We start from the raw sequence: 12175 nt of genomic DNA, 5'->3' as shown, positions 1-12175 counted from the left end.
TGCCTATTTTTTTTTTTAATGGTGGCAACTTGTTCACGTTAAAAAATAATAAACAAATAATACTCAGGCCAAACAAAAGTTTTTGTAGGATGTACCCTTTCCAATGGCTTCCATTTGCAACCTCTATTTAAAATATAAGGTGCTAATTTTTAAAAATAAATGTTTTCAAACAGCAGGGCTGTAATTTTATGGACATGAATAAGCTTTTTCTTTTACTTTTGGAGTTTGTGGGCAGCTGCCCCAGGGGAGTTTGAGAGAGGCAGAGGGCACTCCAATCTGTTTCCTGCAGCTCACCCTGGCACAGGAGGACTTTGTAGTGGCTGCTCAGAAATCCCTCCCCAGTGACATGCCAAGGCCACCTCCATTTCCCGCCACTGCCCATTCTCAAGGGAGAAGGGCACAGGAAAGGTCTGAAATCAGAGAAGAAGGGGAGGACAGAGCCAAGCTACCAATCACTAATCGTGATCTGAGCTTTAGTAAAAGAAACTGGTAAGACCCAGGCAAGGCCCCAAAGAGCAAAGCCGCCCGCCGCTCTCTCTGGCTGAGCCCCAGGGGAACTATTTGTTTCATTCCAATGGGCTATTTATCTTGGCATCTTCATCAGTGTTAAATCAGAAATCCCTGTACATGAAGTTTCCTATCTAAGTTTTGAAATGCAAACACTTCACATACTCAGTTAATTCAATAAAACTTCAGCACGGCAACGACATGCTTTGGTGGGAGCATCCCTTATCAGAGTACCCCATCAGTCTAGGGAAATGCAGAGACGTGTGTCTGTGCTAACAGCTGAATTGAACACATATTGGTGATCTCTTATATGTACTATTTGAAGGATGTTAACCAATAAAGAACAGAGGGTTTTTGGCTTGGGGTTTTAAGGGTTTTTTTTTGTTATTGTTTGTTTGTTTGTTTTTGTGTTTTTTTTTTTTTTATGGGTAGCCAGGATATAGGCCTATCTGACCAAATTCTAGCCAAAAGAAAGCAGAAATGAACTGGTGGTTTGCTGACTTAAAATCCACCTTTCTAAGTGGCTCCAGACACAGGGTTAGATCTAACAGTGTTTTTTGAAAGCCTGGGGTCATGTCCTCTCCTAGGAGATAATGGAGAAGTCAGAGAGACAAGAATGTCTCATTTCTTCTGGCAAAAGTCAGAATAAGAGGTATAAACAGGTGGGTTCAAACCCAGCGCTGGCCAAAAAAAAAGAGGTATAAACAGAGGTAGTGGGCTATTTCAAAATCAGAACAATGATGACAGGGTAAAGTTAGCTAGAGATACTGGTAGAAGGAATGAAGGCAAGAGGGCCACGAGTGCATGGTAGAGGGAAGGGCTAGCTAGAGAATGGTACAAAGGGTGGGGAGAGAAGGGGCCCTGAAGAAAAGAGAGTCACACAGCCATGGAGCTGGGTGAGGAGTTATCTGAGCCCCTCTCTCCCCTCTCCAGGAAACCTGACTTATGTTGTCAAAATAAAGACGTTCAAGTAGACAGACGAGTGAGTCTGTCCTGGAACTCAATGGCACAAAGTCCTCAGGAAGTTTGGACAAGTGGATTCTCCCAGGTTTGCCCAATCCCCTTCACACCACAAAGTCTCAAATCTACCCCCCAAAGCCTGACCGACCTAGGCATAGGTGGGTGGTCATGTGAAGTTAGCATCCAAACCAGGAGGTTTTTAAAGAAGGAGAGAGGGCATGATTACAGACTGTTAATGACACGAGGCACACAGGTATTCACTGGGCCTGCCCAGGGCACAGGTGGCAGAGAGTGGAGCGGAAGAGGAGGCGGCGTGTCAGGAGGCACAGCTACCACTGAGCATAAAGGCACTTGGAAAACAGGGTGCCCGGCATGTCTAAGCTGCACGATTCACTTTCAAGAATCCTTTAGTCTCATGCTTCCAAACCCAGGTACCTTTGAAAAGATGAGGGAGTTTGTTTCCATATTGGACACATTCACCCATTTATCATTTTCTGAAGAACTAAAAGGTTAGAATTAGTGCCATTCATACCCTGCTGCTCTTTAGGGCTCTTTAATCATAAATGACATGGAGCTGTTTCTTTCCTAACTTTAGGGGCGCTTGGAAAATGGTTTTTGCAGAATTGCTCAGAGTCATTTTCCAGTGTTGTTGTCTTGGGGTTTCAGAAATGTTAAAATAACAGAGGCCAGCATGGTTCTCAGGGAAACACAGAGCTGTTCTGAGGGAACTCCAAACCAAGTTTGGTGATACAGTTTTTATTCAAAAGGTTATGACAATTATACACTAACTGTAAGTATATATTTGGGTTGTTGAAATTGCAGAATGGTCTACTTGTGAGTGGAACTTTTGGAGCTCAGAACAGCCTGCAGAAGGTCTAACTCACAGAGGAAGCAGAACTGGGCCTGGCAGCACATGGTCCAGAAGGAAACAACCATTTTTTCCCCTTGTCTCAGGGTTGTGGCAGGTAAAATCATCTGTGACATTCCCCTACCTTCTGGAATCTCCTTCCCACTTCTGAGGCATTCTGTGCTCCTTCTTGAGGACCCCTGAGGCCTCTCCCAAAACCAGCCTCGAAATTACTCCCCACCCTTCCCAGCCTAAACTTGTGTTCCATAGGGCACCCAAGTTCAGCCAAACAGTCCTGCTGATCTAAGCCACACTGAGGAGTGTGTGACTGATAAGCCCGTGAAAAATGTTGTTTAGTAATTGAAGGGCTCTCTAACTGGCTTAATTTTAGACTACAGAGCCATATACTGGAAATCTTCAGGAAGCAGAAGAGGACTGGGGGAGGGGAAGTGGGAGGATCACTTAGGCAGATAAACCTCAGTGGGGACTAACTTCCGAGCAGCCTCCTGAACTAAGAGGCATTAGGTGACTTTTGTTTGGATTTTCTTTATATGACAACAGTCCGGGAGGCAGTGACAGGAGAGAGCTGAGGATGTGGGAAGAAAGATGGCATCAGGCTGGTGAGCCAGGGACAGTGAGAAGCATCTGACTACCTGCATCCTTCAAAAGTAATCACTTACATAGACACAAGGGCTTGCTACTGGAACTCAGCTACTCAACTCAACTCTCCCTGGAGGTGAAGATCATGAATATGACACAGATGGAGGCGAAGAAAGGCAGAGAGACAGGACGTGTTAGTCGTTTTGATGAATGTCTGAACTATGAACAACTTCTTAAAACTTTGTGCTGTAACTTGGCTGTATATAAACTCATCTTGCTACATGGTATCTCCTAAAATGAGAACAAATCCCATGAATCTTTAGGCTGCACACACTGTTGAGAAGGTGAAGACACCGACATACAGACAGAACCACCCTATAAATGTAGGGCCTAGGCAGGGCCTTCAAATCAACTTTCTAAAAAGTCAGAACTAATCACATGATCACATTTCTCAAACAAACAAAAAAACAGTCACTATACCAAGAACCTCACCTTTTTACCTGATGCCTGAAAAATCTTAATTAAGGTGCCTGATCTTCGGTCAGCTCTAAATATATAAACCTATGGAAGGAAAAAAAAAGTCTAATTAGAATGAAAGCAATGACCAAAGGTATTGACCAGCACTCTCTTGGGAGTCCTATTTGAAGGCCAGGCACATGGCAGGTGTGCTTACGCTGGCTGATGATAATGAAGAGGTCAGCATAGCACTCTTCTTAACCAATCTTGCAAAAAATGTGTTCTTCAATCCTGAGGCAGCAATCAAATCACCTCCATTGCTCCTGAACCACATGATTTACAGAAACCATGCACAAAAAAGACCCAAGGAGCTTCCCAATTACTAGTAAATAATCCAAGTCTCAGAAAAGTGTGTTTAAGTATGTTTTTTTTTAAATATTTCATTTATTTCTATTAGTTACAGCTTTAATAGGTATCATAAAATAAGACAAAGGGATGGATGTGAATATTATAGCTGATTTCATATAATAGAGCCATGGGATCCACTTGAGTTAATATGAATTTGGTTTGTGAAATGTAGATTTAAACATCATACAATTCCTTTATTGTGGAACTCTATAGTGCCTTTAGCATGTACATTTAAACTATGAATCACCACTGCAAAGATGGTCATTGGCATTTAACTCCCTGAATATACTAGACAATGGAAGTTTTTTTCAAGTAATATCTTCTGGGAAGATTGTCTCAAATGAATCAGAATAGATGATCCTCACATGGTATAAGGATCTACAATGCTTAGCATGAATGCCTTGACAACAGAAATGAATAACCACCAAAATCCTAAAGGCCAGAAGTCCATTCTGGGGCCCCTGGGAATGAAGTCTGTACCAGTCCCAGCCTCTATCATCAGCACAGAGGCATCTGCATTGCTGTGAACTGGGGGTGAGCATTTTTACCAACCCTGCAGAGATGCCTGCTGGCCTGCAACTCCTCCTCCAGAAGATTTCATCAATGTGGAGATAGCTCTTGGTACATTTTTCCTCTACCATGAAAAGAAATTCATGTGACTCAGAAAGACTCACTTCTCTATCAAGGTAACCACAGGTCATCTGCATGACCTCTCCTTCCTTCTGCTCAGAGCCTTGGTTTTATCTGGTTTCATTTTCAAAGAATCTTTCTCCATAGCATCAATGTTAAGGAAGAGGGAGGCCCATGCTCCAGAGACATGAGCAGCAGCTCCTAACATCTTACCAGGAGGACCCACAGAGACATCTGCCTTGCAGATGAACACTCATGAACACATCTCAGTCAAGCCTAGGCATCTGGGTGGATTGTTAGCTCCTTGACCATCCTAACATTGTGACTGAAGGCCCCAATGGACAGCAGTCCAGCCCATCGAGCCAATCCAGATCCTAGACCTCAGTTCTCTGAGCCTCAGGAGATTCATCCAGACTCCATCACAAGTCCACCTCAGGGGCTCAGATCTACAATTGATTCCTCCATTCAGTCTTTTCCATCAGACAACCTAAGGAGCTTGTTAAAATGCAGATTCCTGACCCCTGTGGACCTATTCAATCTGGATTGCCTGTACCTTGAAGCTAAAGAACTAACAAGTATAGTTCTATATAATTCAGGCCGCTTGGAGATCATGATTCCCAAAAGGACTGACACAGCCCTCAATCCATGGGGTCTTTCAGGGAAAACCAGATCCACATATTTCCAGCCTAGCATTTAGACTAAACCAATCTCAGGAACCTAATGTTCCTTCGAAAACATTGGGGAAATAATATGAAAATAAATTAGGGCATAAATAAAGGCCCAAACACATCTGGGATCAGACCTGGTTCCATTCAGTCAAAAGAAAACTTGGAAAGGGTTTGGAAGGGTGGGGATTTGAAGGTGCACATCACTGGATGCCATTCCTTTAAAGGGCACCATGATGCCAGGGGTCAGTCTTATAAATCACACACACAGCTGTGGAGACCCGCACATGAGAATGTGCAGAAAATCGAGAGTATGAATATCTATTCGCACTCTGAGCTTTCACAGGAAACCCTCAAATAGAAGGGGACTGTGGGAGTTCCTCACAACTTCATCATTTAGCTGCCAGCCACCCAGGAGCAGGTTGGGGTCAAAGTCAGCTGGCAAACCTGTATAACAGGGGTAGCAAGCTCCCCTCTTCGGTATGACCCCCCATGATATTCCATAATTTTTACCCCTCACCTTTCCAATGCCTTCGTCCTGTGGGGCACCTCCTACCACATCAGTGGCAGACGGGTGAGAGAAGTGGCCAGCGGTCACTGCATAGCCTGAAAAGGATGGGCAGAAAAACAAGGACAGGGTTGAGGAAGAAGGACAGGAAGAAAAATATCCACCAGAGGAAAATGTTTCTTAACATGTCCCGTATCTGGACAGGTATGTTTCAGTTACTCTTAGAACATATACTACCAGGGAACAATGGCAGCTGACAAGCTTCCCAGACTAAAATGGTCCATCTCAAAAAAGTCATGTTCACAAGAAAATTAGGGCAGGAGAGGGTTTTTTCTGAGGATACTCTTTAGGACAGATATAGTGCTGAATACAGGTTTTTTTTTTCTTTTCCAGGTATAATTTTCATACAGTTAAGTACCTACATCTGATATGTAGAAATTAATGTGTACCCAAGTGAATAACCACGCAACCTCACTCAGATCAAGAAAGGGATTACCATAGAACCATCACCCCAGAAGTTTCCCTTGTCCCCTTTCCTAGTCAATATCCCCACAAATATAGCTACTAGTCTTATTTCTGCCACTATATATTAGATTTCCTTTTTCTAGAAGTTCACTCAACATCATTACATCTGTGACATTCATCCATGTTGTTGAGTATAGTAGTAGTTTATGAATATATCATATCTTTATTGATTCTCCCATCATACTTGGCATTTGGGTTGTTTCCTGTTTGGGGCTATTATGAATAAAGTTGCTATGAACATTCTTACACATCTTTAGGTACCATTATCTGCTCTTATCTAACAACTCTGAAGAAGGTATTATTGCTTTTTCCATTTTACCAATATGGAAACAGACAAAACACAGTTAAACTACATGCCAAAGATCACAAGCAAGATTTAAATCTAATCTCTTTCTCTGAAGTCCCCACAGTTAGATTGGACAATTCAGTTCACAAACTCATCCTAGAAAAAGTGCTGCATACCTCATTGTTGAACATCACTGCAGTCGCCTTTGAAGTACTCTTCTTCAGAAGCTCTGCACTGATACGAGTGCCTAGTCCACCCTTCAAAGCACTTTTTCTAGGATGAGTTTGCAAACTTCATTGTTTAGCGAAGTACTATAATTGCTATGATGGCCATTCTGGAAAAAGAGTTCCAAAATTGCTTTTTCTAGGATGAAATTGCAAACCTAATTATCTGACCTCGTAGCATATCCCCTCCTAAGAGAAGGGAAAAGAAGCTGGCATGGATGGATGGTCAAAGAATCTGTATGCAAAAAGAATCTAGAAACAAAGGGAAAAGTTGTCTGAGCTTAGTCTAAATGTCTCATGCTTTCTGGGAGCCTTGCTGGTAAGGCTGAAAACTCCCCTCTGCACAGGTGCCAGCCACACACACCTGAGCTGGCGGGTTCGAATCCAGCCCGGGCTCGCCAAACAACAATGAGTGCTGCAACCAAAAAATAGCCGGGTGCTGTGGCGGGCACCTGTAGTCCCAGCTACTTGGGAGGCAGAAGCAGGAGAATCGCTTAAGCCCAGGAGTTTGAGGTTGCTGTGAGCTGTGATGCCACAGCACTCTACCCAGGGTGACAGCTTGAGGCTCTGTCTCAAAAAAAAAAAAAAAAAATTGAAAACTCCCCTCTGGCCAGCATAAACTCCATGCAGGCTACTAGTAGTCTCAAAACTTGTCATCACCCTCAAACCCTAATTCTGTAATTACAAGTGTTTGAGTTTTGTGATGACACCATATCGTGACCAATTCCTGGTCACCATGTGGCTGATTTCTTCAGAATGGAGGTTCACATCACTTAAGCGTATTATGAGTGATATCAAAGCCTGAACTGATCCTTGCTAATCCCTACAGCAGATAAGGGCCTCTGTTCTGTATACAGGGAGAAACCACAGCTCTGAGGTTCAAAGGACCTGGGCTAGGCCCTGGAGCCACCATCTAAACCAGGATTTCTTCTGCCTTCTCTTGGTTCTCTGATTCAGTGAACACAGGTTGAGTTTCTACTATCAACCAGAGCCATACCAAGTCCCAGAACTGTGAGACAATGTTCCCACCTTCAAGGTGCTCCCAGCATAGTGAGGGCACAGTACCTGTGGCAGCGCTGTCTCAGTGGCAACATGGGGGAGGAGCTCTGCATTTAGGCTATGCTCAGAAACCAGATTATATATATATGCACAGAAAGGATTATACCTCAACTTTGCTACTTAGGAGCCATTTGACTTTGACAAGTCATATTAACTTCTTTGTACCTCAGTTTCATTATTTGTAGAATGTGGACAGTAATAATTATAGCTATCTCATAATGTTGTTTCATGAATTAAAATAAATAATACCCAGAGTCGGCAGGGTAAATGCTTAAAAGACGACAACATTAAGGAGCTGGTGCCTATACGAGCAAACATCCCCGAGACCCCAAGTAGAAGGATCACTGGGTCTGTGCTACTGGGTAAAAATACTTGCAGTTAGATGGGAAACAGCAGGTCCACAACTCCCTGTTGCCATGTAACAAGAAATTCCCAGTAATTCTCTATGCAAAAAGGAGATGAGGGGCTTCCCCTGATCTATGTGTAATGAGTGTGAAAGAGCATTGCTTTGTCATCATTAGGCCTAAACGTAGCCTCCTTTTCAGTCCAGAATTACAGCATTTAGGGCATGGAAAAGAGTCTTGTAATTATCATCTGCACAAGCAAAGGCAGCCTGTGTGCTTAAATGGGCATGGCCTTAGCCTGGCATCAGTCTTGCCCGATGGCTGCTAAATTAAATCGTGTCTATCTTCTTTCTAGAAGATTAAAAGGGCTGAGAAAATAAGTGAAATTGTTCTGAGTCCTTAATTAAACTTCAGTATTAGGTTGTCATCTGCCGTGATAATTTCTGGTCCTTATTATTTCTATTTGCAACCAGTTTTGTGTCCAGGAAGCAGGGACTCCATCCAAAGGGAAGCCCTGAAAACCCAGGATTCTATGACACTCATTTTGTCTCTGACCACGTGAACCTGAGTAATTGCTGTAACAAGAAAATAAGATGTTTGCTTCCCTGGAGGCTTCACCATCAGCTTTTTCATTATCACGCAGTTTTAACTGTTTCCTCCTTTGTTCTCCTCTCTACCTTGTAGAGGTTAAGGTGCTCTGGCTGAACAATTAGTAATTAGAACAATAGATGTCAAAGACAACTAAGTCTTCTTTCCACCAAGAAAGCAACACTTTGAGAGTTTGGTGGGAATCACACCCACTTACCCTTCCTTACCTGTCATCTCCCTGAGCTACTCACCCAGGTAGGTGTAGCGCCTGTTCATGATCGCCTCATCGTTCAGTTTAAGGTAGGTGTTGTCCGTAAGGTTCAGCACTTTGACCGTCCCAGACCAATAAAATGACCCTGGGGCACCCATCACCACCAGCTCCTACAGTAAAGAAATTCAAGAATAAACAGGGACGAAGGCTAAGGAGGGAAAGAGGAGGATGTGATGAGAGCCACAAACAAAAGAGAACACAGAATTAATTTAAAATACCTCACACCAAGGACTTTTTCAGCAATAAAAAAAAAATCCTTCACTAGATTCCCTAGCATTATAGCCTTTACCATAGGATGGAATTATCAGGACTAAAGACATGAAGATGACTGAGTAAGGGGACAAAATGTATGACAGACCAGGCCCCTTTCCTATCCACAATGAGCTACACTCATTTCTTCAACTTGACACAAAGGAGACAGCAACCCACCAACACTGTCCTAAGCCACAGGTTTCAGAAAATAACACTCATGGAAAGTCAGCAACCCCTCACCTAGCCTGGATGCCAGCCCCACTACCTGGCCAGTCCTCTTTACCTGATACACAGCAAAGGAAAACAGTGATCAAAATCAGCTTTGCAAAATACCCTCTAGTCCTCACTCAAGACCCTCCTCTCAGAAGTGGTTCCACAATATGGTTTTCCGGCCACTATGGCCACTGAAGATATGGAAGAATAAATCCCCAAGATCAGTGAATGCAGTCAAGGAAGGACATAAAACTGCAAGAAGAGACCACAGGCAGAAAGAGGCAATGTTACTATTAAAACACTCAGGGGCCGGGCCCAGTGGCTCGCACCCCATAATCTTAGCACTTTGGGAGGCCAAGGTGGGTGGATGACCTGAGCTTAGAATTTCAAGACCAGCCTGAGCAAGAGCAAGACCCATCTCTACTAAAAATTGAGAAACTAGCGAGGCATTGTGGTGGGCACCTTATAGTAGCCCCAGCTACTTTGGAGGCTGAGGCAAGAGGATTTCTTGAGCCTAGAGTTTGAAGTTGCTATGAGCTATGAAGCCATGACACTCTACACAACGCTCCAGAGTGAGACTCTGTCTCAAAAATAAAATAAATAGACAGATTCAAGAACACAAAAGGTAGGTTTGGCACTTGGTGAGTACGGCACCGGCCACATACACTGCAGCTGTCGGGTTCAAGCCTGGCCCAGGCCTGCCAAGGAACAATGACAACTGCAACCAAAAAATAGCCAGGTGTTGTGGCAGGCATCTGTAATCCCAGCTTACTTGGGAGGCTGAGGCAAGAGAATCACTTAAGCCCAAGAGTTTGAGGTTGCTGTCAGCTGTGATGCCACAGCACTCTACCCAGGGCAATATAGTGAGACTCTGTCTCAAAAAAAAAAAAAAAGGGCACAGCTGCCTTCAGCATCAGATTAGTGGAAAATGGTTGGCAGGCCTGAGAGCAAGCTTATGCCACAAAACCATCAAAAGACCAATGCTGATGATAATCCTAAGTGCCCCAAAAGGATTCAGTTACCTAAGGAAGTCAGCACGATATCTACATGATTTTACTCACATGTTATGTGTCATGTTTCCAGCATAAGAGGAGCTGGAAACAACATGAATATCTAACAGGGACTCTAAATTATGGTATATTCATTCATGGATTCTATGCAGCATTAAAAACACCATGGAAGATCTAATGACGCTGAGAGATAATCACAAAGTGGTGGTGAATTTAAAAGGATATACCAAACAAGAGGTACACTGCGATCATGTTTTGTTAAACAAACATACAAACAGGCAAGCAACAGACAGGACCAGGAGGATAAGCCCCAAAGCATTCATGGTTTCTTCTACTAAGTGATAAGATTACTGGAATCAATCAGTCTCTCTCTCCCTCTCTCGTCCCCAAAGCTTATCTCTGTAAACTTTTGGAATTATCTTCAAAATTCTAGAACAGACTACTTTTAAGAGCACCAGGCTCAGGTAAAAGTCAAACATTGCCAACTCTCTCAGCCACATCAGGCTCCTCTGCTACCACTGTCCCTGGGACCCTCTAAACTAATCCTGGCTTTCTAAGCACGTTCTGCTCTCTTTACCTCCATCCCTGCAATGTCCTCACACCTCCCCTGCTTGGGTAACCTTCAATTCTTTAAAACGCTGTCCAAATGTGGGTGCAGCTTAGACAAAACATTGATGGGAAAACAACAACATCAACAAAAAAACAGTACATATTTTGAGTCCACTCATATGAAGTTCCAGAATCAACAAAACCTATCTATTGTGACAGAAACCCAAGCAAGGGCTGCATGGAATAAAGAAAGCAGCCATGTCTGAAAAGGGACATGAGGGACTTTTCTAGAGTGATGGAAACATTCTAATCTTTACTGAGGTAGGGACAACACGGTTATGCACATTTGTCAAAAGTCAGTGGACCCTGCATTTAAAATAGTGCATTTGGTTGTACTTACTAAATGTAATCAACTTTCTTAAAAGTCTAGAATAGTGATTAAACATTGAAAAGGAAGTCATCTCACATAAGCACCAAATGTGATTGTTAGATGACATTTTGCAAGCATTAAAACAAAGCATTACTGTGCAGATGCCATGCTGAGGTGAGGGGAAGGTGGGCAGTCCTCGCGTCCATCAGATAGCCCTGGCTCCCTGTCCTTTCTTTCCCAACAGGGAATCCCCTCTTTCCGATTACCTATATTTTCTAAAGTATCTGCACTGCAATAAGAAATCATCAAAATTATTTTTCTAGTGAAATCATTGATTTTTTCACTCAACAATATTCATTAAGCACCTACTATTGTCAGAGTTCATGCTAGATACAAAGATAAAGTCCCTTTGTGCAACATTTTTGGGGTGAGATAATGATGAAATGTGCGAAGTATTTTTAAAACATCCTATCCAAAAGGGTTAAAACAATGCGATTTCTAGATGAAGCCCCTCAGCTGCAGACAAAAACCACAATGATGCCAGCCATTCAGGCTCTACAGCTAATGGACACAGGACAGGTCATGTCCTGCGAGCTGAAACACAAAGCAGCAAGGCCATCAGAGTCCCCAACCCTGTTCTGTATTTCAGAAACAGCTCTTCCCAGGCTTGCCTCTCTGCAAAGCTTGCCCCACACGCCAACAGAAGCTGCTTGTTTCTGATAAGGCCCTGAATAAGATACGTCCCAGGGTCAATTTGGGGAATAGCCTTAACAAAGAGTAAATTACGAGCACAGATGGAAGAAAAGCCAGTAGATGCTAGTCTATGTGGCTTCCTTTTGATAATTCAGGAAGATTCCAACCAGTCATTCCAATAGTCATTCCAAATGACTATTGATGGACACT

At 43.2% G+C, this 12175-nt stretch overlaps 1 protein-coding gene across 4 annotated transcripts in view; it reads right to left on the bottom strand.

Annotated features, from left to right (window-relative positions):
• Nucleotides 1-12175, bottom strand: part of ITGA9 (integrin subunit alpha 9) — a 458012-nt gene that overhangs the window by 339140 nt on the left and 106697 nt on the right. For all 4 annotated transcript variants that reach the window (XM_053599997.1, XM_053599996.1, XM_053599998.1 and 1 more), the window contains 3 exons: nucleotides 8859-8988; nucleotides 5594-5679; nucleotides 3407-3475 (listed from right to left, as the gene is read on the bottom strand). In XM_053599997.1, the coding sequence (XP_053455972.1) occupies nucleotides 3407-3475; nucleotides 5594-5679; nucleotides 8859-8988 (285 nt within the window). The remainder of the gene's footprint in view (nucleotides 1-3406; nucleotides 3476-5593; nucleotides 5680-8858; nucleotides 8989-12175) is intronic.

The sequence above is a fragment of the Nycticebus coucang genome, chromosome 8, assembly GCF_027406575.1.
Source record: "Nycticebus coucang isolate mNycCou1 chromosome 8, mNycCou1.pri, whole genome shotgun sequence".
Classification (NCBI taxonomy): Eukaryota; Metazoa; Chordata; class Mammalia; order Primates; family Lorisidae; genus Nycticebus; species Nycticebus coucang.
The sequence above is the reverse complement of the archived record's forward strand: the minus strand, read 5'-3'. Positions and strand labels throughout refer to the sequence as shown.